The following is a 24,141-nucleotide window of genomic DNA, read 5'->3' as shown; positions in this document are numbered from 1 at the left end:
TTTACGTATGTTTTTCTATGTATGTGTTTTATTTCATGTATTCCTTGTTCCCATTGTTCCCCCCTCCCCACCCTCACTTTCCTATTACTTGTCTGGCAGGAGCACTCGGGCACTTTTTCATGTGCTTTATAGAATGGGTAACTTATTTATACTTTCTGTCGACTCTCCTCATTGTGTCCCATGACATCCCTGAAGGTTAGCTCCTGGAATATCGGAGGATATTCGGTTATAAGTAAGAACCCTCTTACATTTTACTTATAATTGAAAATTACAAATTGATCTGGCTTTACTGCAAGAAACCACATCTGAATCTACAAAATTAGCCATGTACAATTAGATTATACTTGTACTTGGCTAGAGGAGTGGTGATCCTTCTAACAAAAGTCTCCCATTTACAGTCCATTCCTCACAATCAGATCCTGAAGGTAGATATGTTCTAATGGATGTGACTATTCAATTTGTTACATATGCTCTTTGTAACATTTATGCTCCTAACGTTTATTCTAAATCATTTTTTCACCGACTATTTGCAAAACTGTAATTTTCTGCTTCCTCTTCCTTAATTGTAGAGGGTAATTTTAATTTGATTCCCTCCACAGTCATGGCCAGATTGACCCCTGGTGATATGCAGGGCCGGCCCACCCGTTACGCTGACTACACAAGCAGGTAGAGCGCCAGTCGGCAGAGGTGTAGAGAGATGATGAACCCTGGGTTCATTTCTCTACTGTCGGTAGCAAAACTAAGGGTTGTCCGGATGTGCACCGGACCGCCCATTGGCCAGACTGCCGATCCGCGAATACACCTATCTGCCCAGTCAGGAATAGATTTACTGACCGGGCAGGAGGACTATGGCTTCCTTGTAACTCTGCAGCTCTGCCTCTTCTGGCTGCGTAATGTGGCGTGGTGACGTCACGCCGGCACTGCCCACCTGCTCTCCTGCTGCTTGTGCTTCACCGCTTTCACTGTGCCAGCGATGAGGAGCTGCACACTGACTCTCCTGCTAGGACGCCCACATGTTATATACAGTAGAAGTCAAGGCGAGCAGTGATCACACACCTGTCAGGCTGCCTAATGTGTCAAAACCATGTGAATAATATATCACTATAATAAAATGTAAAGTGCTCGTGCAAGATAAAGTGCAAATATGTGCAAAAATACTATTGCATATATATGAACAAAATTCTTCCTAAAACATAATGAAATATTATAATAAAGTGCAGAAAAAAGGACCTATATAAGCTCTAAAACCCAATGTCAAACATAATATAAATTAATTAAAATATCAGTGCAATCAATAAATAAGTTATAAAACAATATTTTAATATAGACACAAAGGATAAAAACATTACTCATTAAGAGGAGGGAAGGAGAGAGGACAAGGTGATGACATGAAAAATGCAATTTTAAAATAAATAAGGAAATAGTTCAATGTATAAGCAAGGTAGCTTATCTGAGGTAGCAATAGGCAGTTCAAACAGCAGGCATAGAAACAGGCTCCAACGTGTTTCGTCAATTTCAGACTTCTTCAAGGGATACTGTATGTCAGGGCCGCAACTAGGGGGGGGCTAGAGGTGCACATGCACCGGGAGGGGATTGCGGGGGGGTGAAAAAGCAGACTCGGCCATCTGAAAATGGCCGCCGCCGAAGAGGAGACTAATGCTAGAGGTACTTACTGGACCTCTAGTGTCTGTCTCTTTCTTGGCGGTGGCCATTTTTGGATGGCCGTTTTCAGCAAATTCCATGCGGACTAGCCGTCCGCATGGACTCTGCTGAAAACGGCCATAAAAAAATGGCCGCCGCCAAGGAAGAGACAGATGCTAGAGGTCCTACTGGACCTCTAGTGTCTGTTAGCAGAGCGCAATGCACACAGAGTTCCCGGAAGATGCTGAGAGCTGCATCTTCTCCCTTCAAATCCCCTGGCAACGAGCATAAACCCCCCTGGAAATGAGCATAAACCCCATGGCAACGAGCATGGAACCCCATTGCTACGAGCATGGAACCCCCTGGCAATGAGCATGGAACCCCATGGCAACAAGCATAAATCCCCTGACAACAAGCATGAAACCCCCTGGCAATGAGCATGTAACCCCTGGTAACAAGCATAAATCCCCTGACAAAAAGCATGAAACCCCCTGGCAATGAGCATGTAATCCCTGGCAACGAGCAGGTAATTTTAAAGTAATTAGAAGCATTACTGTGGGGCATAAAATGGTGTCGGGCAAATATGTAAGTGGCACTTTGGTAATAGGCATTACAGTGTGTGGCATAATGTGTAATGGGCATTATGGTGTATGGAATAATGTGAGTCACTATACCAGGGACGTCTGAGTAGTGCACTGCCTTATGGAGGAGCAAGGACAAAATCCAGGTACAGGAAGGGAGGGGGCGCAAAATTGCCGCCTTGCACCGGGTGACAGATATCCTAGTTTCGGCCCTGTGTATGTATATATATATATAAAATATATTTACATACAGTATATAAATGTATCTGCCTTTAAATTAAACATTCATATTGAGTAATATTAATTCATTGAATGATTATATATATATATATATATATATATATATATACAGTATATAGTCTTTTTAAAGTGGATAATGTTTGTTGCTATCTTGTTTTTTGTTAGCTATTTGAATTTGAAGTGGACACATTTCTATGTATTTCTATCATGAAAATACATAGAAATACTTCACTTCGTTCAAATAGAGGTATGTATTCTATGTATATTTTTTATGAGGGCAATTTATTTATTACCAGTTATATCTATAGCGCACACATATTCCGCAGCACCATTCACATCAGTTCCTGCCCCAGTGGAGCTTACAATCTATTCAGCAAGGATCGCAAGTGCTAAGATGCATGCAGTCGGACAATTTTTGCAATCTGCGTATGCACTGCAATGCGCATGCACGAACGAGCCACTGCGATCAGGAATGAGTTTGCAGTGTGTATGCAGACCCATTGCAGAGTGATTGACAGGAAGTACCGTTTGTGGGTGGTGACAGGGGGAGGGGACAGTGTTGCAGAGGTGTGCATAAATTAGTCGCTGCAATAGCATAGGCAGCCTGAGGCCTCATAGCGTTCACTGATGTTAGCAATTCCTGAGTGAGGTCTGACCTGCCTTAACTGTGCATATGGGTTCGATGTTACTTGATGTTACCGATTGTTTTGCTATTTTGCCCAAGTGTAAGGATGTGAGTAAGGGAAAGTGGGCGTCCTCATGTTAGGCTGAGATAACAGTGTGAATGCAATCATTTGCATATCCCCGCTGATATTAGCAACTGCATTGTGTGCGATCCTTGCTGAATCAGGCCCAATGTTCCCTACCACATATATACACTGGGGCCAAACGGCACTTTTCGTGTGCGGCCAGGACTTTAGCTTTGTGCGACTAGCCCCGATGCTTTTGGATGCGTGTAAAGTAATGAGTGCCCGATCAGAGCAACAACTGAATTCCTCTGTCGGGCGCCCATTACTTTGGCTGCCTGGAAGAACAATTTAATTCCCCCAATATACATTTATCCAATGTTATTTTGTGCATTTGTGGCATACTTACCAATTCAGACTCCCTGAAATAGTAGCAATCTCCCTGTCTCCCTGAAGAGTCTAGCAATCTCCCTGATTGCACCTTACCCCCATTATGAAGCTGTTATATTAAAAAAAAAATGAAGATATATACATTGTGATATCTTGGGGGTAATTAGCTCGGCAGAGGGTGGATTGGTGCAGTGTTTAGGTGCTTAATGAGGGTCCACACACAGCTTTCAAGTAAAATAAATGAGATGGTGCTTTACTTCCAGCAGGGGAAAACAAGTACAGCACAAAGGAACAGAAAATAATAAACAACCTAGCCCTTGTTTAGGGCGTCTAACTCACTTCTTCAGCCCTCTCTATCGTGGTGCAGCTAGTCTGCCAACAAAGTCTCTGCCTGCTTCTTGCAGGTCTATCGCCGGCTCCAGCCTGGCTTGGCTTTGCTGCCACAACTACACAAATACAGACTGGGTGGCCTACCCTGTATCCTACAGATTTAGACCCTGGCTTCCTCAGCCTGCAGCTTCACTGCTTTCTTATCACACAGTCTGAGAGTTTGTGGTCCCCCCTTGCCTCCTGCAAGGTCCAGACACAGGCCTCCTGGCCCCCAATGGTTCGCTTAGCTTCACTGGGCTCTCTGACTGGTCTGCCTTCTCATCAGCCCACACCTGAGCTCTATCCACCATCCAGCAATTAGGCATCTTCCCACAATGCTTTTCTAGTCTGTGTGGGCGGATCTCCCCTGCCCCACACAGAATCTGCTGCTGACCAGTGCCACCTCTGGTGATACTGCCACAACATTCAAATACAATCATTAGTATAATATCCCTGCATTGGTTATTATAAGGCACAATGATCCCTATGGCTACATGCATTTTCCAAAAAGTATCAGTGTGTTTTCATCAACAAATAGATCTTACTAACTGCTTTTGGGCTCATTTACTTCTGAATGTAAGTTAGTTCTATGACATGGCTCTCAGATGTAGTAATACACGTCCACTGTGACACACGCTCATAGGTGTTGCTTTCACAATCTCCCCGAAATGCATTTTTAAATGTAGGCAAGTATGATTTGTGGTGTACAGGCTGATTTTCCAATTTTCACCACACATAATGCAACCAACATCATAGACAACTACTGCGCATCTGATGGGATAAACTTAGGGCAATTGAATTATCGTAACTAGGGGTGTGCGACCGGTGCCTCCGCACAGAGTGCAAGGGGTCTGTGGGCAGCACCATCGCCATCCCATGGCCCTTGTTTCTAGTTAGCAACGTCATGTGTGCACTCAGGTGGTGGGGCTGGCACAGGGTGCATTTGTGCCCTGTTATGGTCCTGGCCACAGTAAAACAAAAGTTTTTTTTTTATTGTTTTTTACTTTTCAATTTTTTAACTTTAGAGTCAATTTGAGATATTTAAAACAATTATTTCTTAATCTTTAATTAATGTTTTTCATTTTTAAGATACAGTATTCCTTGAATGTGACTGTTTTTTCTTCTATACCATCTACCCATCTATTGTCTGGTAGGTGGAAGTCATTATATTTTATTTTATGTAACTGTGAATTTTGCTGTTTTAATTTGATGGGACATATATATTCAGTTATCTGCGTGCGTTGCCCTGCAGCTTTAGATCTCGGGTTAAGTGACCAGAAGTATTCAATTACCGATAAGCCCGCAAGTTTCCCCAGGGTACATTTAATGCTTTTTTTTTCCTTCGCAGAATTTTGAGCCAATAGGTAAAATCTACATTAACTGAACACTCCGGGCTAGTTGCGGGCATAGTAAGGGCAGCACTGGAATACCTCCTGCCACGTATCCCGAGATCTACAGCTATTTTTTGTGGTTAACTGTGGGCTAACCATGAGGAATAATTAAATAGCTCTGAGCACTTAACCTAGCGCATGCACACAGCATCTACATAGTGCAGGGAGAGTCTCTGGGGGGAGCCCCCAGAGTGACGAAACAGTGGTGTGAGGAAAGGCCACGCCCCTGCCACACACCCTTTGCAGACGGTGTGCACTGTGGCCCGAGTTTAAGACATTAAATGTATGCTTCGTGGGTAAGGCATACCCACGAGATCACTCACCTTTCCTTTTTCAAACTTGTGACTTTGGTACGTGCAAAAACCTCCAATCTATCTTCGCTTACCAAAAAAATAGGGCTCAGACCGACCCTCGTGATATGTGATAGTTAAAGGAAGAGATTAACATCATATTATATATACCTCTATTGAGAAAAAGGATTTTAGCTATTGTCACTTCGGGAACTAAAGGTACTGAGGTTACCAGAGGGACTCTGGCCCTCATTCAGAGGCGGTCGCAAGAAGCGATTGCTCTCTCTGAATGAGGGTGGCCGCTTCTTTTTTGAGTGCGGCCTCCTGGTCGCTAGCTAAGATGTGGGTTACCACCCACAGCTTAGCGACCGATGAGGGTAATGGTCGTGATGGTCAAGACCATCGTGACCATTGGGGCTTGCGACAAGACCCTAAGGTTGGGTCTCGGCAAGCGCAAGCCCCAAGGAGCTTCCTGCTCTGATCGAGCAGGAAGCTCCCCACTGACATCATTGCTGATGTCAGTGGGGCCGCCCCCAAACAGCAAGCGTTCCATCGGGAACGCCCTCGTTTAGCCGGCCACCCCCTCTGCCCGCCTCCCAAACGGGGCGAGCTGTCAATCACCATCGACAGCTTGCCCCCTTTGGTGCGAGACCCAATAGCGACGGAGCGCCCGTCGTTAGCCAGGTCTCGCGCATGCGCACTTCGAAGCCGGCTCCGACGGGTGCATGCCCAGTGGGCAAACATCGACCCGTTTGCGAGCGCTCAGCGCTTCTGACATTATATAGCACTTTTCTCCTAATAGGACTCAAACTGCTTTACATTTGCCTTTACAGCACAAAATACCAAACAAGCTTAGCAAATGCTTGGATGAACAGGAAAGTCTTGAGTGTATTATTGAAAGACTCTGGAGTGAAGGCTTCTAGACCTGTGCGAGAAAGTGAGTTCCATAGAGTCAGAAATGTGTTCAGCCCACTTAAGTCCAAGTAGTAATCCACTCATCTTCATCTACTATATAAAAGCGAAAATTTGTCCTTCTCTATTTCTATACAAATAGAAACTAAAAAAATGTGAAATCGAAATTAATTACGGTTCATTTTTAATTAATGAAAAACCACAATTTTTGCATAGCTTTCACCCTCTACAGGTCAGGTACGGAATTACAAAAGGATTTAGCTTATCTACTATTTTTTTATTTTCTATCTTCTCTACTAAATCGAAATTAATTACTGTTACTTTTTAATTAATTAAAAAACACAATTTTTGCATAGCATTCGCCCTCTACAGGTCAGGTACGGAATTACCAAAGGATTTAGCTTATCTACTATTTTTTCTTTTCTATCTTCTCTACTATAGCAAAGCAAAAATTTGTCCTTCTGTACTTCTGTCTTTCTATACACATCCACAGTTTACAAGCGAAGATCGTGACATTTTACATACGAGTGTATTAAAACACGGTGGAGGCAACTAAAATTTTTTTTAACCTAAATTAATTACTGTTCATTTTTAATTAATTTAAAAACACAATTTTTGCTGGACGCTCATTGTGGGGCTTCACGGCATATGGGTAGGGCGTCGGAGCAAGCGTTTTGTGTTGTAATTTTTTGTCATGATTTTAATGTTTATTATCGGAGAGAGCTTTAGCAGGCTTTGCCAGCATTCTCAGCTCTCTGACTATACCAAATTACGCAACAACATTTACTTCTTTCTTCCAACTGTGTCAAAATGATGACTTTGCAAGGACCCTGCTGTGCTGTGAGCTGCCAAAATATTACACATGGAATGCTTCTCCCAAAGATTTTCTGCGCAGAAAACAGGGAGTCGCTGTAGATGGTCATACTGGTATCAGAGCAACAGAAGCTCTTGGCCATGTTTACACTGTTCATCCTACAAATTTTTACTGCATCTATCTCTGAAGTTTGCTTTACATCGTTACGGTTCCTACTTCCTTCGAAGACCTTAGTACTGTTGATGGGGAAGTTTGTCACACTTTTCGTGAGGCCTGCCTAAGGAGAGGTTGGTTGGAGGAAGATGTGTAAACAAACATTCTTAAAATCCCGGGCAACGCCGGGTACTCCAGCTAGTTAAATAATTAAATGAACACCTGTTCCCATGGACTGCCACTGCACGCTGTAGTGGGCACGCGAAACGGCAGGTCACTCCGAGGACAGTGTAATTGAATTTACACCTAATGAAGCTTGCACCGATCATAGATGCGCTAAGCCTTAGAAAGAGATAAAGTGGAGAGAGATAAAGTGACAACCAATCAGCTCCTGTAATTTTCAAATAAATCTGTAAAATGACAGTTAGGAGCTTATTGGTTGGTACTTTATCTCTCTCCAAGGTTTAGTACATCTCCCCTGAAGGTGTTACACAGAGGTTCTTAGATGAGTAACCTTAAACAGGCAGCACAACAATTTCATGAATCTTGGCATAAATGGGGTACCCTGATCAGGTAGGATTTCCTTAGGTATTCCCACTCTGCTTAAGACATGTACTAGTTCTCTAGCAATTGTCTTAGTTGACGTATTGCACAATGATATCACTTACGGGTATCTGGTAGCGTAATCCATTACAACTAAAATATTTTGATTACCCTGGGCAGACTTTGGCCTGATTTAGAGTTGTATGCTGTTAGTATTGCTGCTGCATCTTTGGCCGCAGCAGTGATGCTAATATATGCTAATGCCACAGGATCTGCTGCTGCATCCGAAAATGCAACATCGGGTCACCATTGGGAAGCTATAGGTCCTTGGAATAAGACTAATCTTGCTCAGAATGGCCACCGAAACTCCTCTGCCGGGGCCAGGAAATCTGTGTCGGAAGACCTTGGTACGCCCAGAATGGGACCAACACGCCCATTTTATGGAACGCAGGTCATCTCTGCCCTGTCCTCGACCCAAACAGCCGCAGCCTGTCAATCAAGGTGTGGCTTCTCCTACACTATGACCGGAGCTGCAGCTACGTTACAGCCCATGCACACTGTGACGCCAGTGAATGCCTAGTCAACTCACCATCGGGTTTGCATACAACCTTGTATCAGGCCCATTATTATGGGTCCAACCAAATCCACAGCTATTTTCTCAAACTGGACCTCAATAATGGGTAATGGGACAAGCAGACATCTAAAATGTGCTTTTAGAGCATGGTACTGACACTCAGGGCAGGAGGTACAGTATTCATATACATCTTAATGAACCCCTGGCAAGAAAATTGCTGTAAAATGTTCTCATAAGTTTATTTTTACCCCTAGATGTTTTGCAGTTATGTGCCCATGAGCCAGGTCTTCTATATGCAATTTGAACTTCCAATTGTTCCACAATATCTTCTTTCTTGGACACTTGGTACAACAAATCTTAATGTACTGCAATGTGAGGGTATGACTACCTACTATCAGGCTCTACTAGGTTTCCATCAACCAGTTTTACTTTCTCTCTAGCCTTTACCAGAGTAGGTATTTTAATTGTTCTGAGGCAAAGATCTATTATCTTACTTCATATCAGTCATACAGTGAACTGGTTCAACAATATTTGTACATCATTTGTACACCATTCTGCGCCCCAACGCTGCTCTCTTCATTCTTCAACTCCCCAAACGTGCTTAAAAAAGGGAATATTTCACTCTTTGGGAAAATTTCCACTGTCCCTGTATCAGTAACATTATCAAACAGGTCTGGGTTATTTACTTCTGTAATAAATTGGGTTTCCCACAACTACCAGAAGAGGGAAAAATCTCTCCCCATATAGCATCATACATCAAAGAAGGAACTAACGGTGACTACTGTACAGTGGGACCACACTGTTTCTATGTGTTCTATTTGGATCATGCCTCATCTGACCCACCACCTCTTTGCAAGAGACTACCTTACTCCCACATATAATGCTCATACTGGTACACCCTTGCTACTGTCACAATCTTCACTCTCCTAGGAGTATATTTATTAAAGTGTTTTTTTTAGAAGTGGAGATGTTGCCCATAGCAACTAGATTCTAGCTATTATCTTCTACAATATGTTAGATATATAATAAGTAGAATCTGATTGGCTGCTATGGGCAACAACTCCACTTCTAAAAACCCACGCTTTAGTAAATACACATCCTAGTCTCAGCTCTGCCCTTTTCCTACTACATTGTAAACTCTCAGTTTACAATCTATGCAATCACCATAACATAAACTATCATTCTACACCGTAACATTAAATTGACTAATCGGCAAAGCTTGATTCGTGCCATCATAAGAATGATTAGTTCCATTGCTGGATATAGGATTAACATAAATAAATCTGAATTAATGCCTTTAACTGCAGATTAGAATTTCTATTCTCATCAGTTATGATCTTAGTTCAGAATTTCCCAATATAAGATTAGGCGCTAGCGTAGTAGGAACAGGGCAGAGGAGGCTAGCGCCTGGCATTGTTGACCCCCCAGAACAGAGTTTCCCAAAAACCCGCCATTAAAGTCCAGGTTTAAAGAATATCCAAGTTTCAGTCCAGATGATTAAATCAAATTGAAGTACTAATTGAGTTACCTGTGCTCAATCATGTATATCCTCAAAACCTGAACTGCTCCAGAACAATCCCGGATGGGTGGTAACCAGGACCAGTACTAAATCTATACTGGTTTTTTTATGTGTACTAAATAAAATACACCCTACCTAAATAGTGGTTTTCTGCAACAGGGAAACTCTGAAGCAATTGATTCTCCCTGGGCAGACAGTCTCTTCAGTCGGTATCACTATTCATGTAGGAGATCACATTGTTCGGAAGATGCCCGATTGTGTAGGAATAATATGAGATATGGTAAGAACTTACCCTTGTTATCTCTATTTCTACGAAGTCCATAGGGTTCCACAGGATACCTTGGGGTATAGGTGTGACGTCAGTGATCGGGCACCATAGAGTTAAGCTTTCAGCCTCCCAGGATGCACTAGGGTCCCCCTCCTATACCCCGCCCCCGAGCCAAGGCACCTCAGTTAGTTACCAAGCCATAGGCCGGAGGAGGAGAAGGAAGAGAGAGAAAAAAGATCTGGACACACACAAGAATCACATTCTCACCAGAGGGAGACGGAAAAACCGGTGACCAGAGCAAAGCCCATCTGCAGCACAGGTGCGACAGGGCGGGAGTCCTGTGGAACCCTATGGACTTCGTAGAAATAGAGATAACAAGGGTAAGTTCTTACCATATCTCATATTTTCTACTTCAGGGTCCATAGGGTATCCACAGGATACCTTGGGGAAGTCCCAAAGCAGTATCCTTTAAGGGTGGGGACGCTCCTGTGCAGAAAGGAGAATCCGCCGCCCGAAGGTGTCAAACCTGTAATACCTCACGAAGGTATGGACAGAGGACCACGTAGCAGCCTTGCAGATCTGGACTGCAGAGGCACCACGTCGAGCTGCCCACGAAGGACCCACAGACCTAGTGGAATGAGCCTTCACAGAAGGAGGAACCGGCAGGCCTTCATGAAGATAAGCTTCAGAAATAGCCATACGGATCCAGGCCGCCAAAGTTTGCTTTGAAGCAGGCCAACCCTTTTTACGGAAGCCATAGAGGACAAACAAGGCGTCCGACTTCCTAAACGAAGAAGTGCGGTCAACATAAGTCCTTAAGGCCCGCACGACATCCAAAGAGGCCTCACCCACTGACAGACCAGGTGAGTTAAAGGCCGGAACAACGATTTCCTCGTTAACATGAAACTGGGAAACAACTTTGGGAAGAAACTAAGGGCCAAGTGCGGAGCACTGCCCTGTTCCCATGAAAAACCAAGAAAGGGGGTTAACAAGAAAGAGCCCCTAAGTCAGAAACACGTCTGGCCGAAGCAATAGCCAGAAGGAAAACAGTCTTAGCTGTTAGCCATTTAAGATCCACTGAGCCCAGTGGTTCAAACGGCGGTCCCTGGAGAGCCCTCAGGACCACAGCCAAATCCCAAGGCGCCACAGGTGGAACAAAGGGCGGCTGAATGCGGAGAACACCTTGCATAAAGGTGCGCACATCTGGGATTGTAGCAATCCTACGGTGAAACCAGACAGACAGGGCCGAAACCTGTACCTTCAAAGAAGCAAGGCGAAGCCCATGATCTAGTCCCGCTTGTAGGAAGGCGAGTATCCGAGACAGACGAAATTCCCGCGGTGCATAACTTTCGGTCGACACCACTGGAAGAACGTATGCCACACGCGATGGTATATCCTCGCGGAAGACGGCTTCCGAGCTCGTAACATGGTACACACCACAGAGCTGGAAAACCCCCTGGACCTCAGCATGGCTGTCTCAACAGCCACGGCGTCAAAGACAGCCGAGTCAGGTCCGGGTGAAGACAAGGACCCTGTGACAGAAGGTCCGGTCGTAGCGGCAACCGCAGAGGACTGTCCACGGACAGACCCTGAAGGTCTGAGAACCAGTGCCGTCTGGGCCACGCGGGAGCTATCAACAGGAGTGTCCCTCCTTCCTGTTTGAAATTCCGGATTACCCGTGGAAGAAGGGAGACCGGAGGGAACAGGTATGCGAACCGGAACGTCCACCGGACGGACAGAGCATCCACCAGAGACGCCCCTTCGTCTCTTGTGCGAGACCCGTACACCGGCAACTTGTTGTTGTGCCGGGATGCCATGAGGTCGATCTCTGGAAGTCCCCATCAGTCCACCAGCAGTTGAAAAACGTCCGGGTGCAGGGACCATTCCCCCGGATGAACGTCGTGGCGACTTAGAAAGTCCGCCTCCCAATTTAGCACTCCCGGGATGAAGACCGCTGATATGGCCGGAAGATTGCGCTCCGCCCATACCAGGACCGAGAGACCTCCACGAGAGCCGCCCGACTTCGGGTTCCTTCTTGCCTGTTTATGTAGGCCACGGTGGTAGCGTTGTCCGACTGGACCTGTACCGGACGACCCTGGAGAACCCGATGTGCCTGCTGGAGAGCATTGAAGACCGCACGGAGTTCCAAGATATTGATTGGAAGCTCCGCTTCTGTCGGCGTCCACCTGCCCTGGAACAAGTGTGGACCCGAAACTGCTCCCCAGCCCCGAAGACTGGCGTCCGTTGTCAACAGGACCCAATTTGGAACCCAGAACGGACGTCCCTTGCTGAGATGGGTCGTCTGTAACCACCACGCAAGGGACAGACGAACCTCCGGGGTGAGCACAATCGTCTGGGACTTCAGAGACTGAGGCAGCCCGTTTCACTTGGACAGGATCAGGTGCTGCAGAGGTCTGGAGTGAAACTGGGCATATTCCACCATGTCGAACACCGACACCATGGAGCCCAGTAACCTCATCGCCGAGTGTAGAGACACCCGGCGGCTGTGCAGACAACTGCGCACCCTCGACTGTAAAGCAGAGATCTTTTCCCCCGTCACGAAGATCCTTTGCTGTTCCGAGTCCAATAAGGCTCCGAGGTGCAGAATCCGCCGAGACGGGATTAGAGTGGACTTCTGCCAGTTGATTAGCCAGCCATGCCGTTGCAGTAGCGCAATGGTCAGGTCCAAGTGGCGTAGAAGGAGCTCTGGAGATCCTGCCACCAATAAAAGGTCGTCCAAGTACGGCAACTTGCAGACTCCCTGCAGCCGCAGAGAAGCCGCCATGACCGCCATCACCTTGGTGAACACACGTGGTGCTGTCGCCAGGCCAAAAGGTAACGCCCGAAACTGGAAGTGGTCGCTGCGGATTGCAAACCTGAGGAACTGTTGATGGCGCAAAAGAATAGGGACATGCAGGTAAGCGTCCTGTATGTCCAATGACACCATGTAGTCCCCAGGTTCCAGCGCCAGAATGATGGACCGTAGGGTCTCCATCCGAAACTTCGGTACCCGCAAAGACTTGTTGAGAGACTTGAGGTTGAGAATCGGATGATACGACCCATTGGGTTTCTGTACCAAAAAAAGATTTGAATAGAAACCCTGGCCCCTCTGGGAGAATGGAACAGGCACTATAACTCCAGCCTGGAGCATAGTGTGCAATACCTTCCGCAGCTCCGTAGCCTTGTTCCGGTCTGATGGTAGACCTGTGGTGAAGAATCGAGCCGGGGGTCTGTGCCGGAAAGAGAGGGCATACCCGTGGGAGACCACCTCGAGAACACAAGTGTCTGTCGTAGTGACCGACCAACACTGGGCGAACTGCAGCAGGCGGCCTCCCACTTTGGGATCCCCCAAAGGGAGGCCCGGACCGTTAGGCCGCAGGCTTGTCATCTGGCTTAGGGGCCGGACGTCTGGTACTCCATGCCTGCTTCCGGGGCTCGGCCGATTTCTTAGGGCCAGCCTGTCGAGGAAAAGACTGTGGTTTGGGCCTGCCCTGGGCCCTATAAGACCGAAAGGACGATGGTCCAGAACCAGAAGGAGCAGCGGCCGACGGGAGACAAGCCGATTTGGCTGCCGCCAGCGTGGCCACAATCTTGTCCAGATCCGGACCGAAGAGAACTTCGGTAAATGGCAATGCCTCCAAACCCTTTTTGGAATCTGCGTCCACCTTCCAGGATCGCAGCCACAAGGTGCGACGAGCAGCCACCGTTGCTGAAGAAATTCTAGACACCAGAGTACTAATGTCTAAGGCCACCTCGTTGATATAAGTGGCCGAATCACGGAGATTACCAATCAACTCCGCCTGTTCGGCCGGACAGTCGGAATCAAAAGACGCCTCTAATGAATCCGCCCAGCACTCCATCGCTCTGGCAACCCAGCAAATGGCCATAGCCGGCCATGCTGCCCCCCCCCGCAAGGGAATAAGCGGACTTCAGGCAGATCTCCACCTTGCGGTCCGTAGCATCCTTAAGGGAGGACATGGATGGCATAGGCAATGTGGCACTACGGACAAGACGGGTCACGTGAGAATCCACCTGTGGAGGGGATTCCCACTTAGCAAAATAATTATCCGCGAACGGATAAGCCACTGCCAGGCGCCTCTGCGGCTGGTATCTTTTGCCAGGCTGTTTCCACGCCTCCTCTAAATGGTCCACTAACTGACCCGAAAGAGGAAAGACTGTGGCATCGCCCTTCACATCTTTAAAAAAGGCATACTTGGATTTAGCCGCTGGGGGAACTTCGTCCTCAATCACCAAGGCTGTGCGGATTGCCCGAATAAGTCCAGGAATATATACCTTGGACTTAGCGTCAGCGTCCTTAGTATGGAGAGGTTCCTGATCGTAAGGATCCAGAATCTCCCCATCATCAGACGTCCCCTCGTCATCCTCATAAGGAGCCGACAGAGACGCCACCGGCCGTTTATGTGGCCGCATCACAGACTCCCCTTGCAACACATCCGACAAGTGCTGTACAGAACTCGTCAGGGAGTTAACCCACGCCGGCTCCTGAGAAACCGGGAGCAGGGAAATAGGGAGACTGTGGGGTACCACCAATTGTCGTGGGAAACCCTGCATGGGTGACAACACCACTGACTGCTGGGACAAACCCATCGGCGGAAACGCGGGCTGCGGAGCTAACTGGCCCACTAAGGTTGTAAGCGCCTGAGCGAAACAAGCCCAGGGCGGCTCCTGTACCGGTGCTGTAACCGTAATAGGCCGCGCCATAGAAAACACTGCCGGCAGAGGCCCTCCGCGCTACCCTCCCCCTCCGCTAACGGTACTTTACACGTAGTACACTGTAGTCGGAGAGGAAAATCACTTTCAGACATGATGGCACCAAGTATGTGACCCCTCTCACCAATTATATATTGAATAGGCGAGAGACCACCCTGCAGCACCGCACCGCAAGGGCTTAGCAGAAAGGACAGGGACAGTAATAAAGCTGACAGTCAGAAGAAAAGTTACAGGCAGCAGCGCTAGCACAGTCACATACAATGCAAAGAAAAATCAATTCCTGCACTAACAGCGCTGATCACTCAACTACGCAGACACAGGGCCTGGTAGGACACAGCGCAGCATACACAGACCTGACCCAAATCGGAGGAGAGGTATGCGGGGGACCCAGACCACGATGCTTAAGTCCAGCGCTTCCAGCAGCGTTCACCATGCGTTGAAAAGATGGCCGCCGAGGAGCAGAGAGGAGGCTGGCCTGGGGGAGGAGCGCTGCTACAGGACCAGTCGGCAGTGTGCAGAGAGGGCTGTGTGCAGCGGGGGAGGCGCCGGCTGTGAGACAGGGAAGGCGCGCTCCCCTGGCATGCATTTAACCCCCGGGACGCCGCAGCGCTACCGCTCTGCTGCGGTCCGCTGTCCCAGGGGGTAGTGGAAGCGCACGTTCAATACCTGGCTCCATGCTGCAGCCAGTCCCCAGGGAGCCCCCTGCCTGGGGACTTTGGACCATGTGACAGCGGGGACCCACCGCGGGACCCCGCTGCTTACCTGCTGTCCCCCTTGAATCCGGCCATGGTCCGGAACATCTGGGGTCACCGCTAGCTGTGACCCCAGACGCCCACCAGCATCCCCGGATCGGTACCGGCGTTCTGGTACCGGCGGGGGTGTAGGGAAGACAGCATGGACGTCAGGACTGACTGTCCATGCTGTTCATCCAGATGTGCAGCCACAGCTGCATGAAGAAAAAGCTTCAGGGGCTCTTCTAGCCCCCACTCCAACAGGTGCACCCGACTCCGGCCGGGCACCAAACTAAACTGAGGTGCCTTGGCTCGGGGGCGGGGTATAGGAGGGGGACCCTAGTGCATCCTGGGAGGCTGAAAGCTTAACTCTATGGTGCCCGATGACTGACGTCACACCTATACCCCAAGGTATCCTGTGGATACCCTATGGACCCTGAAGTAGAAATAACCAATGTCATCATCATACCACAGAGGTTCAAGCAGACTAGTGCCCCTTGTCCCCTCCTGCCCCATGTTCTCTCTAGCCTCCTGCCCCATGTCTCTCCCACCTCTACTGCCCCATCACTCTACTCTCATGTGTCACCTCAAGAGCAAACCCCTTCTCCCGACTGCCTCCAACTTACCTGGAAGTTGGCATGCTCCAGCTTTTCCTCAGCGGTGCGGAGGAATGACGAGATGGTGACGCGCATGTGCAGAAGGCGCATGTTGAACATCACACCTCCGTGGAGAGCTGCTAGGTCCTAGTGCCCTGCAGCTGTGGTCCTTGGCAGTCAGTGGTGGCTGCAGGGCTTAATTTGTTTTCTTTTTATTAATGAGCCGCAGACTGCGCCCTGGCCTGGAGCACAAGCTCCACCTCCGCTAAGCCCCATGTGGGTTACATAGAAGCTGCACCCCCTATAGCTACACCCCTGATTTGGATGTAAAGGGTGTGCTTAATGTCACTTGAATGCCTTACAGAATAGTTCTAGGAGTGTCACAATGGTTTCAAGACAGTATTTTCCAACTCCAGTCCTCAGAGAGCCCTAACCGGCATGTTTTCCAGGTCTCCTGAGTCACATGCACTGTTAGGGTCCTCAAGGATTGGAATTTGGGAAACGCTGCTTTGGGAGAACAAAGAAACCAAGCATGAAAGTGGCCATGCTCTCCCATGGTGACAAAAAGCAAAAATAGAAGATACATTGTGGTTGGATCTTGCATCAGTTTGTCATGATGACAGCACCTGACAGTGACACTATTATATACGCCCAAGTTTTCCTCCAGGAAAAAAGGGACACAAGCTAATGATATGCAAATATGAAGAGATGGACAGATGTGTACACAATGTTTGTGTGCATGCACAATATAGAATGAACCCCACGCTGTCAGAGTATTAAAAGTTCTATTGAGTTACATAGCATGAAAATGATATTGCCCAAGTCAGATCTCAAAGAAAAATACTATACTATGGCCCGTATTCAATTTGAGGCGAAAAGCCTGAATCCGCGGACAAGTTTCGCCGATGACGTAATTTCGCCAGGCGGAAAAGTATCGTCGTATTCAATTTGAAAGACTTTCCGCCTAGGCGGAAAGTCAATGCAATGTAATAGGCGGAAAAATTTCGCCTATGAATAGCAGGTGGAAAAAAGTGCAGAATTGGGGTTTTGGGGTACGTTGCGGGCACCCCCATGCAGACTTCAGACAGTCCCCCAAAGGTAATTTGTCCAAAAATGTTTTAAAAAACAGTTGACACCCCTAAAAATCACCCAAGTATGCCCCATGTGTTTTTTTTCATTGACGGGGCTTGCGGCAGGTGGATTTTTCTAAATTTTTTTCAACTTAACTTTAAAATATGCTGACCCCCATTTTCAAGTACCCCAAATTTGCTGGGATAAGTTATTTTCTGCAAAAAAACTCCTGAATGCTATTTTTCACCACTTATACAAAAAAGCTATTTAGCAGTTATTGAGCCCGTTTAAAAACACCAAATACCTTCAGCAAGCCAAATCGGGGGTAACCATAGCTAACCCCCATCTCAGAGCATCTTTTGGGGGGTGTCAGGCTGATTTCCCCAAATCTGACAATACTTTCCACCTGTTCAAGTTTCGCCGGGTCCTGTTTTCGCGTACTTTCAAATTGAATACGGGGATACGCGGGCACGCGCACAATACTTTTCCGCCTACAAAACACACAATGTAGGCAAAATATCCAGGAGGCGGAAAAGTATCGCTGGTCCGCTCAAATTGAATACGGCTCTATATATTACAGAAACAGTCCTGCTATCTATATCTTACTACAAATGACATAATGGTTTGATAGAGCTCATTTATAATAAAGAGCTTTCCATAACATCTCAAATTTAGCGCCATCCCCTTGAAAGAATTATACTGCTCAAGCCTGTAAAAAAATGCTTCCTGTGTGCCACCTACAGACTCTTCTTATTGGCAGACAGGCAACACCTTCTGCCTCAAATAATTCACAAATAGCATGTTGAGTTTATCCTACAGGGAGGAGGGAATCTGTATGATTTACCAAAATCCCGACACCAGCAGCCTGGCAGAGGAGGAAATCCCGATCGTCCTAAGGCAAGTATAAACTAATCTAATTTCAGCCCCCACCCCCTAACCCCCCCTTCCCCGCCACCTAAACCTAAATCCCCACTGGGGGTGCCTAACCCTAACCCGCCCTTCCCCTAGCCTACCCCTAACGTCCCAGGGGGGTGCTTAACCCTAAGTCCCCCCCGAGTGCCCTAAACCTAACCCTCCCCCCCGCGGTCGTCCCTTCGATGGGGATGCCGGGCGCTGGTCTCCTGGCGTCTGTAAACTGACAGGCATCTAGATTTAGATGTCTGTCATTTAACCCTCGCCGGGATTAAGCAGTCGAGAAGCCGGCTGTCGGGATTAGGTCCGCCGGCTTCCCGACTCCATACCGGGAGGAGGCATGTGAAATCAAATAAAGATATTGACCTCTTTTGCACAAATTATAAGGCACTTTTCCATTATTAGAAGGCGTTGTTCTCCGATTGCCCTGATCATTTCTTGGGTGCACACTGGGAGACTAATTCGTACAAAAAGTTATACAAACCACAGCAAGGAATACAAAGTAACATGCTATATATGCTGTATAAAGTGATTAACAACAAATGGGTAACTCTTCTCCCTACACATATATTGACATATAAATGACCTGGGAGTAGCTATCCATAAAATGATGAACCATAGTTGCATGAGATCCTACAAGGAACATTTCATAGGGTATGCAGCCGGGAAGCCGGTGGACCTAATCCCGACAGCCGGCTTCCCGACTGTCATATCCCGGCAAGGCAGCAGGGAGGTTATGTTTAGGCACTTAGAGGGGGGATTAGGGTTAGGTACTGGGGGGAGGTTAGGCACCCCTAAGGGAGGGTTAGGGGGTAGAATTAGGTTAGCTAATACTTACTTGAGGACGATCGGGATTTCCACTGCTACTGGAATGCTGGTGTTGGGATTACATGCGTCCGGCGGTAAATCTTACCGATTCCTTTCATAGGACTGTGGTACAGTACATTGCAATTTTAATCTGTGTGGAACTACCATTTATATTACCACTTTTGTTTATCACAATATATTTCACTGTAACATTTTTTAATACTAGGACACTTATGTATCCATTTATGTTATGCTCACACCAATCTGCACATTGACTACATGCACACATTGTTAACGTTATACGATACTTATTGTCTTGTCCCACGGCTCCAGCATTTTTATTCAAACAATATTAAATATTGTTTTCTTATAAAATTCAATAGATACCGTTTCTGTCCTCTCCCCATCTGTATATGTATGAATTATGACCAGAAGTTCTTGATGTGTGATTGCAGATGATGAATATTAGAACGGATTTGACAATTTGTTTAAAAAAAAAAAAAATTAAATATAGGAAAATGTAGATACTACACAGACTAAATTAGTCGAGATATCGCAAAAACTAGTTGTCAACTATTCGCACACTTCAGTGCTTTTGGTGCAATAATTTAGCATCTTTTGCCTATGCATGCTCCCGTTTTTCGTACTAACCTATTCCTAAAGACGTGATTCGGCAATCGCCTGAAAATTGTACGTGGTGTAACCTGTGAAAAGTACATCAGGAATAGGGGAAATCAGTCTGTACCCTTAAAAAGGATGACATAGGAAAACAATGTAGAAGTGTATTAGGGGCCCTAATAAAAGCACTTGGGGTTCTTAAATTGTGTCAACTGGCTGCATTTTTCTATAACAGTGGAAAAATTATACAAAGCAAGTTTTTTTTGGCGCAAATAAATGCTGTATTTAAATTGGGGGTACATTAAATTGGGCGTAAGTATGTTTGTGTCATTTTAGGGCACGTTAAAAAAGAAATGATAAAAATACACCTGGTGCAGCCACCTGAAATATTTAAAACACATGTCCCATCCATAGTCTCCCTCCCCCCCAAATACCAAATCCACTACTTTAAAACCATTTTCCAACACAATTTTTTTTTACCCCAAAACGGTCGTCATTATAGGCCAACTTAAGATAATTAAAACATTGTTTTGACTTTTTGGTCATAAGGAGGGGTGTCCAAGGGGTTCTGAACAAAGTCCCAACATTTTTTACCAAAAATAGCGGTTTTGCACAACTTTTCACTGCTTTTTGTCTATTAAGAATTTGAAGGTGCGAGAACCCGATGCAATAGGATTGCACGATACGCATTTTGTGCAAAAGGTTAGCATCTGTGAAATCTTTTCATACAAACGTGGCTTTTCACATCTAATTGGATATGGCCCTTAATTATTTGGGTAATAATCCTCCCTATAGGTAGTGTATGTATAAATTGCCACTTTGCAACACAGTATCCAGTATATTTCTGGTTGGTAGATATCAGTTGCGTTTTATAGGAGGCATACACAAAATGAAAGCTGAATATTAAGCAGGTTGGCACGGATGAAAGAAATGACTTCATCAACTAACAAGTTTATTTAGCCTTTCCATATTAGAAATAAATGTAGCAAACTTTACATTAAATGAAAGAGTAGAAAGATTAAGCTCCTTCATCTGATGTAATGTGTAGCATTTATGGTACAGAATAAATAGATATATATCTCCATGGTGTAGTTTAATTAGAAACCATAATATTAAATCACATTTACAAAAATAATACAGATGAAGCCTACAACTTCTCTTGCTCTTCTTTTAGGAGGTCATTGGTCTGGATGGTTTCTCTTATCCTGGACTCCATGCCAGGGAGGCTACTTCTCTTTCGAGCAGCAGTTTCAATTTTCTGCACAAGTTCAACATCCCAAGGATATGTGACAAAGCTCACCACATGGCCTTGACTTGCACTGCCAACACGACCCACCCTTCCAGCTCTATGCAGGTAGTCCTCTAAAGTGTGGGGAAAGTCATAGTTGACCACAGTTTCGACCCTACAACTGTCAAGACCCCGGGAAGCTAGGTCTGTGCAAACTAACACATCGCTATCACCTTTCTGAAAAGAAACAAAGATACCCAGACGCATATCTGCAGGCATTTGGCCATGGAGCCGGGAATGCTTGATGTCATGGTCATTTAATATATAGCCCAACCAGTTCGCAGTCTTTGAGTTGTTACAAAAGACAAGAACCCCTGACCCGTGCTTCTCTACTGCCTGTTTTTTCAGGAACGCCACTAGTTCTGAGATTTTGTCTGACCCTTTGAGTCTCTTAAAGGTCTGCTCAACATGTGACATGAGAAAATGCAGTCTTTTGCTCTTGATGGTGTAGATACTGCCAATATCTGTCATCTTACTCAGTAGTTGACCAACACCTTTAGGGAAAGTGGCTCCAATGATGGCTAACTGGGCTTTCCTGTCCAGACCGCGTACTTCATTGGCATGGGAAGCTATCAGAGTCTGCATGAGAATTCCTTCTACAAGCCCAGAGAAAGTATCATCAAACAGTGTATCAGCCTCATCCAGGGCAATAAAGCAGAGATCTGCCAAGCTGAGTTTACCCCACTTCAAAGCTTTCAAGAGGGCACCAGGAGTGGCCACTAATATGTCTAAGGTACTAGTGTCAAGCTGCTTCTCTATTGATTCACGCCCTAAGCCCCCTCCCACAAAACGCACGGTTAACCCCATGGGTGCAGCCAATCTTCGTGCAACCGATGTGACCTGGCCTGCAAGCTCCCTGGAGGGCACCAGAACCAAGCTGCGAGGGTCTGGGGAGCCCAAATCGCCCGGCTGGGTGAGAAGTCGCTGCAGCAGAGGAATCAGGTAGGCCAGGGTCTTACCGCTGCCAGTCTCAGAGGCACACAGCACATTTTTGCCCTGAAGCAGGACCGGGATGCTGTTTTTCTGCACCCAGGTGGGGACGGTGATATTCAGGGAATGGAGAGCCTCGAGCAGCCTAGGGTGCAGCTGGAAGGGCTGGAAGGTGTCCTCAGTCTCCGGCCAAGGGCGCTGCTCCCACTGCCTGTTAATGGTGAAATAGTCCCCGTGCGACTGGCGGTGCTTCCATCCCCGGCTAACCAGCGCCGGCTGCTCCCACTTCCCGCATGTGTCCCGGGAGAACTGCACCAGCTCCCGCCTGCGAGTATTTATCAGCAGCTTCCCGCCCCGGGGGGCCAAGACTGCTACCCTCTGACTTTGCTTCTCCCGGCTCTCCAACCAGAGTTCCGTGCGACGAGGTAGCCGGATAACCGGCACTTCAGAGGTGGAGAAGGCGACAGCAAGTCTGAGTACCGGGCTCCGTACTCGCAGCATTATCTCACCGGCGGCAGCAGCCCCGATGCCATGTGCCAAGTCCTGTCCTGCATGTAGGTGACTGACTGCTGCCGGAGTAACTTCTCAGCAATGCTACGTCACGGGCGCACAGGAAGTGATGTATAGGGCAGCATGTAAACAGAAGGAAGTGGATAGATCCCCTTCAGTTTTTGTGCCCTGACGTCATCAGCTACTGACCAACGTCATTCCCTACCATCCACGTGGGCATAGAGGGGGAATATAATCTTGTAGCGAGCCACCGTGCCCGAAGTGTGGCGAGCGGACAACTTTCTTTTTTTGGTGGACTGTATGGGCAGGGAACCGCACTTCCGCCCTCACTGTACGTCACTTCCAGTTACAGAAACTGAAGGGGAAATATATGACAGAAGGCTGTGCAGTGACAGTGACACCACGTGGTGGTGCTGCGGAAGCGGCTATGCAACAGGAGAGGTGAGGGTGCAGAACATGTTGTAGACACTCCAGGCACTTTTGGGGGGGGGGTTAGGGTTAGGCACCCCTGAGGGAGGGTTAGGGGGTAGAATTAGGTTAGTGAATACTTACCTTTTGATGATCGGGATTTTCACCCCTGTCGTGCTGCCGCTGTCGGGATTTGAACCGCCGGCCTGTATTCAGTCTGTATTTGAGTCTATCATTATATACTACTATTGGTTTAGTAGGAGGATTTAAAAAAAATGTTTGTTTTTTTTATTGAAAGAATCAAACAGTAAGAGCAATACAGTCACTAATGTCCAAGTATTGAACATAAATAGTGACAAATGCGAGAATCGGTTTACATTGAAACATTAATCTAAATAAGGTGACAAACGGCACACGGTATGGAAGTAGGATTTTGATGAAGAAAGTAATCTTAGCTCCTAAAACTTTAGCCATTACTCTAAGTGTAATAATGTGCAGACCGTGTTGTGATTGAGTGTTTTGTTTAATTGTTCTGTAATGGTTTGATTATCCATTAGTGAGGGAGTGTTAAATAGCAGAATATGAATACCCTGCCTTTCCTTAATGTAATTGAGTTACAGAAAATATATAATTTTACACTACTTTTTAGTGTATTGTTAACATCATAGGTATTTGCTGAACTCCTTTTAGAATTCTAGGAGTCCTCCCAAAAAGCCTGAATCTTTGGCCTCCACCTTTTACTTTTGTTCCCATTTTTATTTCTTCTTCTTTAAATTAAGTATTCATCTTCTGTATTATTACACTGTGCATTCATTAAAGTCATGTCATGCTTGTCTAAATGTCTTTCCTGCAGGAACTATATGATGATGGGGCTTTCCTTTTGCAACAAAAACATCTTGGCTCCCATGGTTCGTATAGGTACTCTTCCCATGCGACTTCTTGCTCTAGATTATGGTGCGGACATTGTGTATTGCGAGGTAAGAAATCCCAAATGGAAAATGTATGTATGGTTTACATATATTGGTATTCTTATTTGTTGAGTTATATGTGCCCTTCTGCAGCTATTATTAAATGCATAGCATTAGACTTATTAAATGTGCACATGGTAGCTCCTCACCACATCTGGTATTTATATCCATATCTACTATTGACAGACCCTATTAAAATG

At 46.5% G+C, this 24,141-nt stretch overlaps 2 protein-coding genes across 4 annotated transcripts in view; one reads left to right on the top strand and one right to left on the bottom strand.

The window, feature by feature from the left end:
* The first annotated feature begins 20,886 nt into the window (after positions 1-20,886).
* DUS2 (dihydrouridine synthase 2) overlaps positions 20,887-24,141 on the top strand; it is a 141,577-nt gene continuing 138,322 nt past the window's right edge. The window contains exons 1-2 of one of the 3 annotated variants that reach the window (XM_088470899.1): positions 20,887-23,006; positions 23,827-23,950. In XM_088470899.1, the coding sequence (XP_088327025.1) occupies positions 22,936-23,006; positions 23,827-23,950 (195 nt within the window). In that variant the 5' untranslated portion in view covers positions 20,887-22,935. Of the gene's footprint in view, positions 23,007-23,353; positions 23,374-23,826; positions 23,951-24,141 lie in introns of those variants that run through there. The other 2 variants (XM_088470897.1, XM_088470898.1) reach the window with 2 other exon arrangements.
* DDX28 (DEAD-box helicase 28) lies at positions 20,916-22,713 on the bottom strand. The gene has a single exon (XM_088470896.1). It carries the CDS (start codon positions 22,554-22,556, stop codon positions 20,985-20,987), a length of 1,572 nt encoding a protein of 523 aa, XP_088327022.1. The 5' UTR covers positions 22,557-22,713; the 3' UTR covers positions 20,916-20,984.

The sequence above is a fragment of the Taudactylus pleione genome, unplaced genomic scaffold (assembly GCF_031769625.1).
Source record: "Taudactylus pleione unplaced genomic scaffold, aTauple2 ptg000106l, whole genome shotgun sequence".
Lineage (NCBI taxonomy): Eukaryota > Metazoa > Chordata > Amphibia > Anura > Myobatrachidae > Taudactylus > Taudactylus pleione.
The sequence above is the reverse complement of the archived record's forward strand: the minus strand, read 5'-3'. Positions and strand labels throughout refer to the sequence as shown.

What these genes read in the sequence shown, in the direction of transcription:
- DDX28 (XM_088470896.1), bottom strand. Translation starts at nt 22,556, where the DNA reads ATGCTGCGAGTACGGAGCCCGGTACTCAGACTTGCTGTCGCCTTCTCC.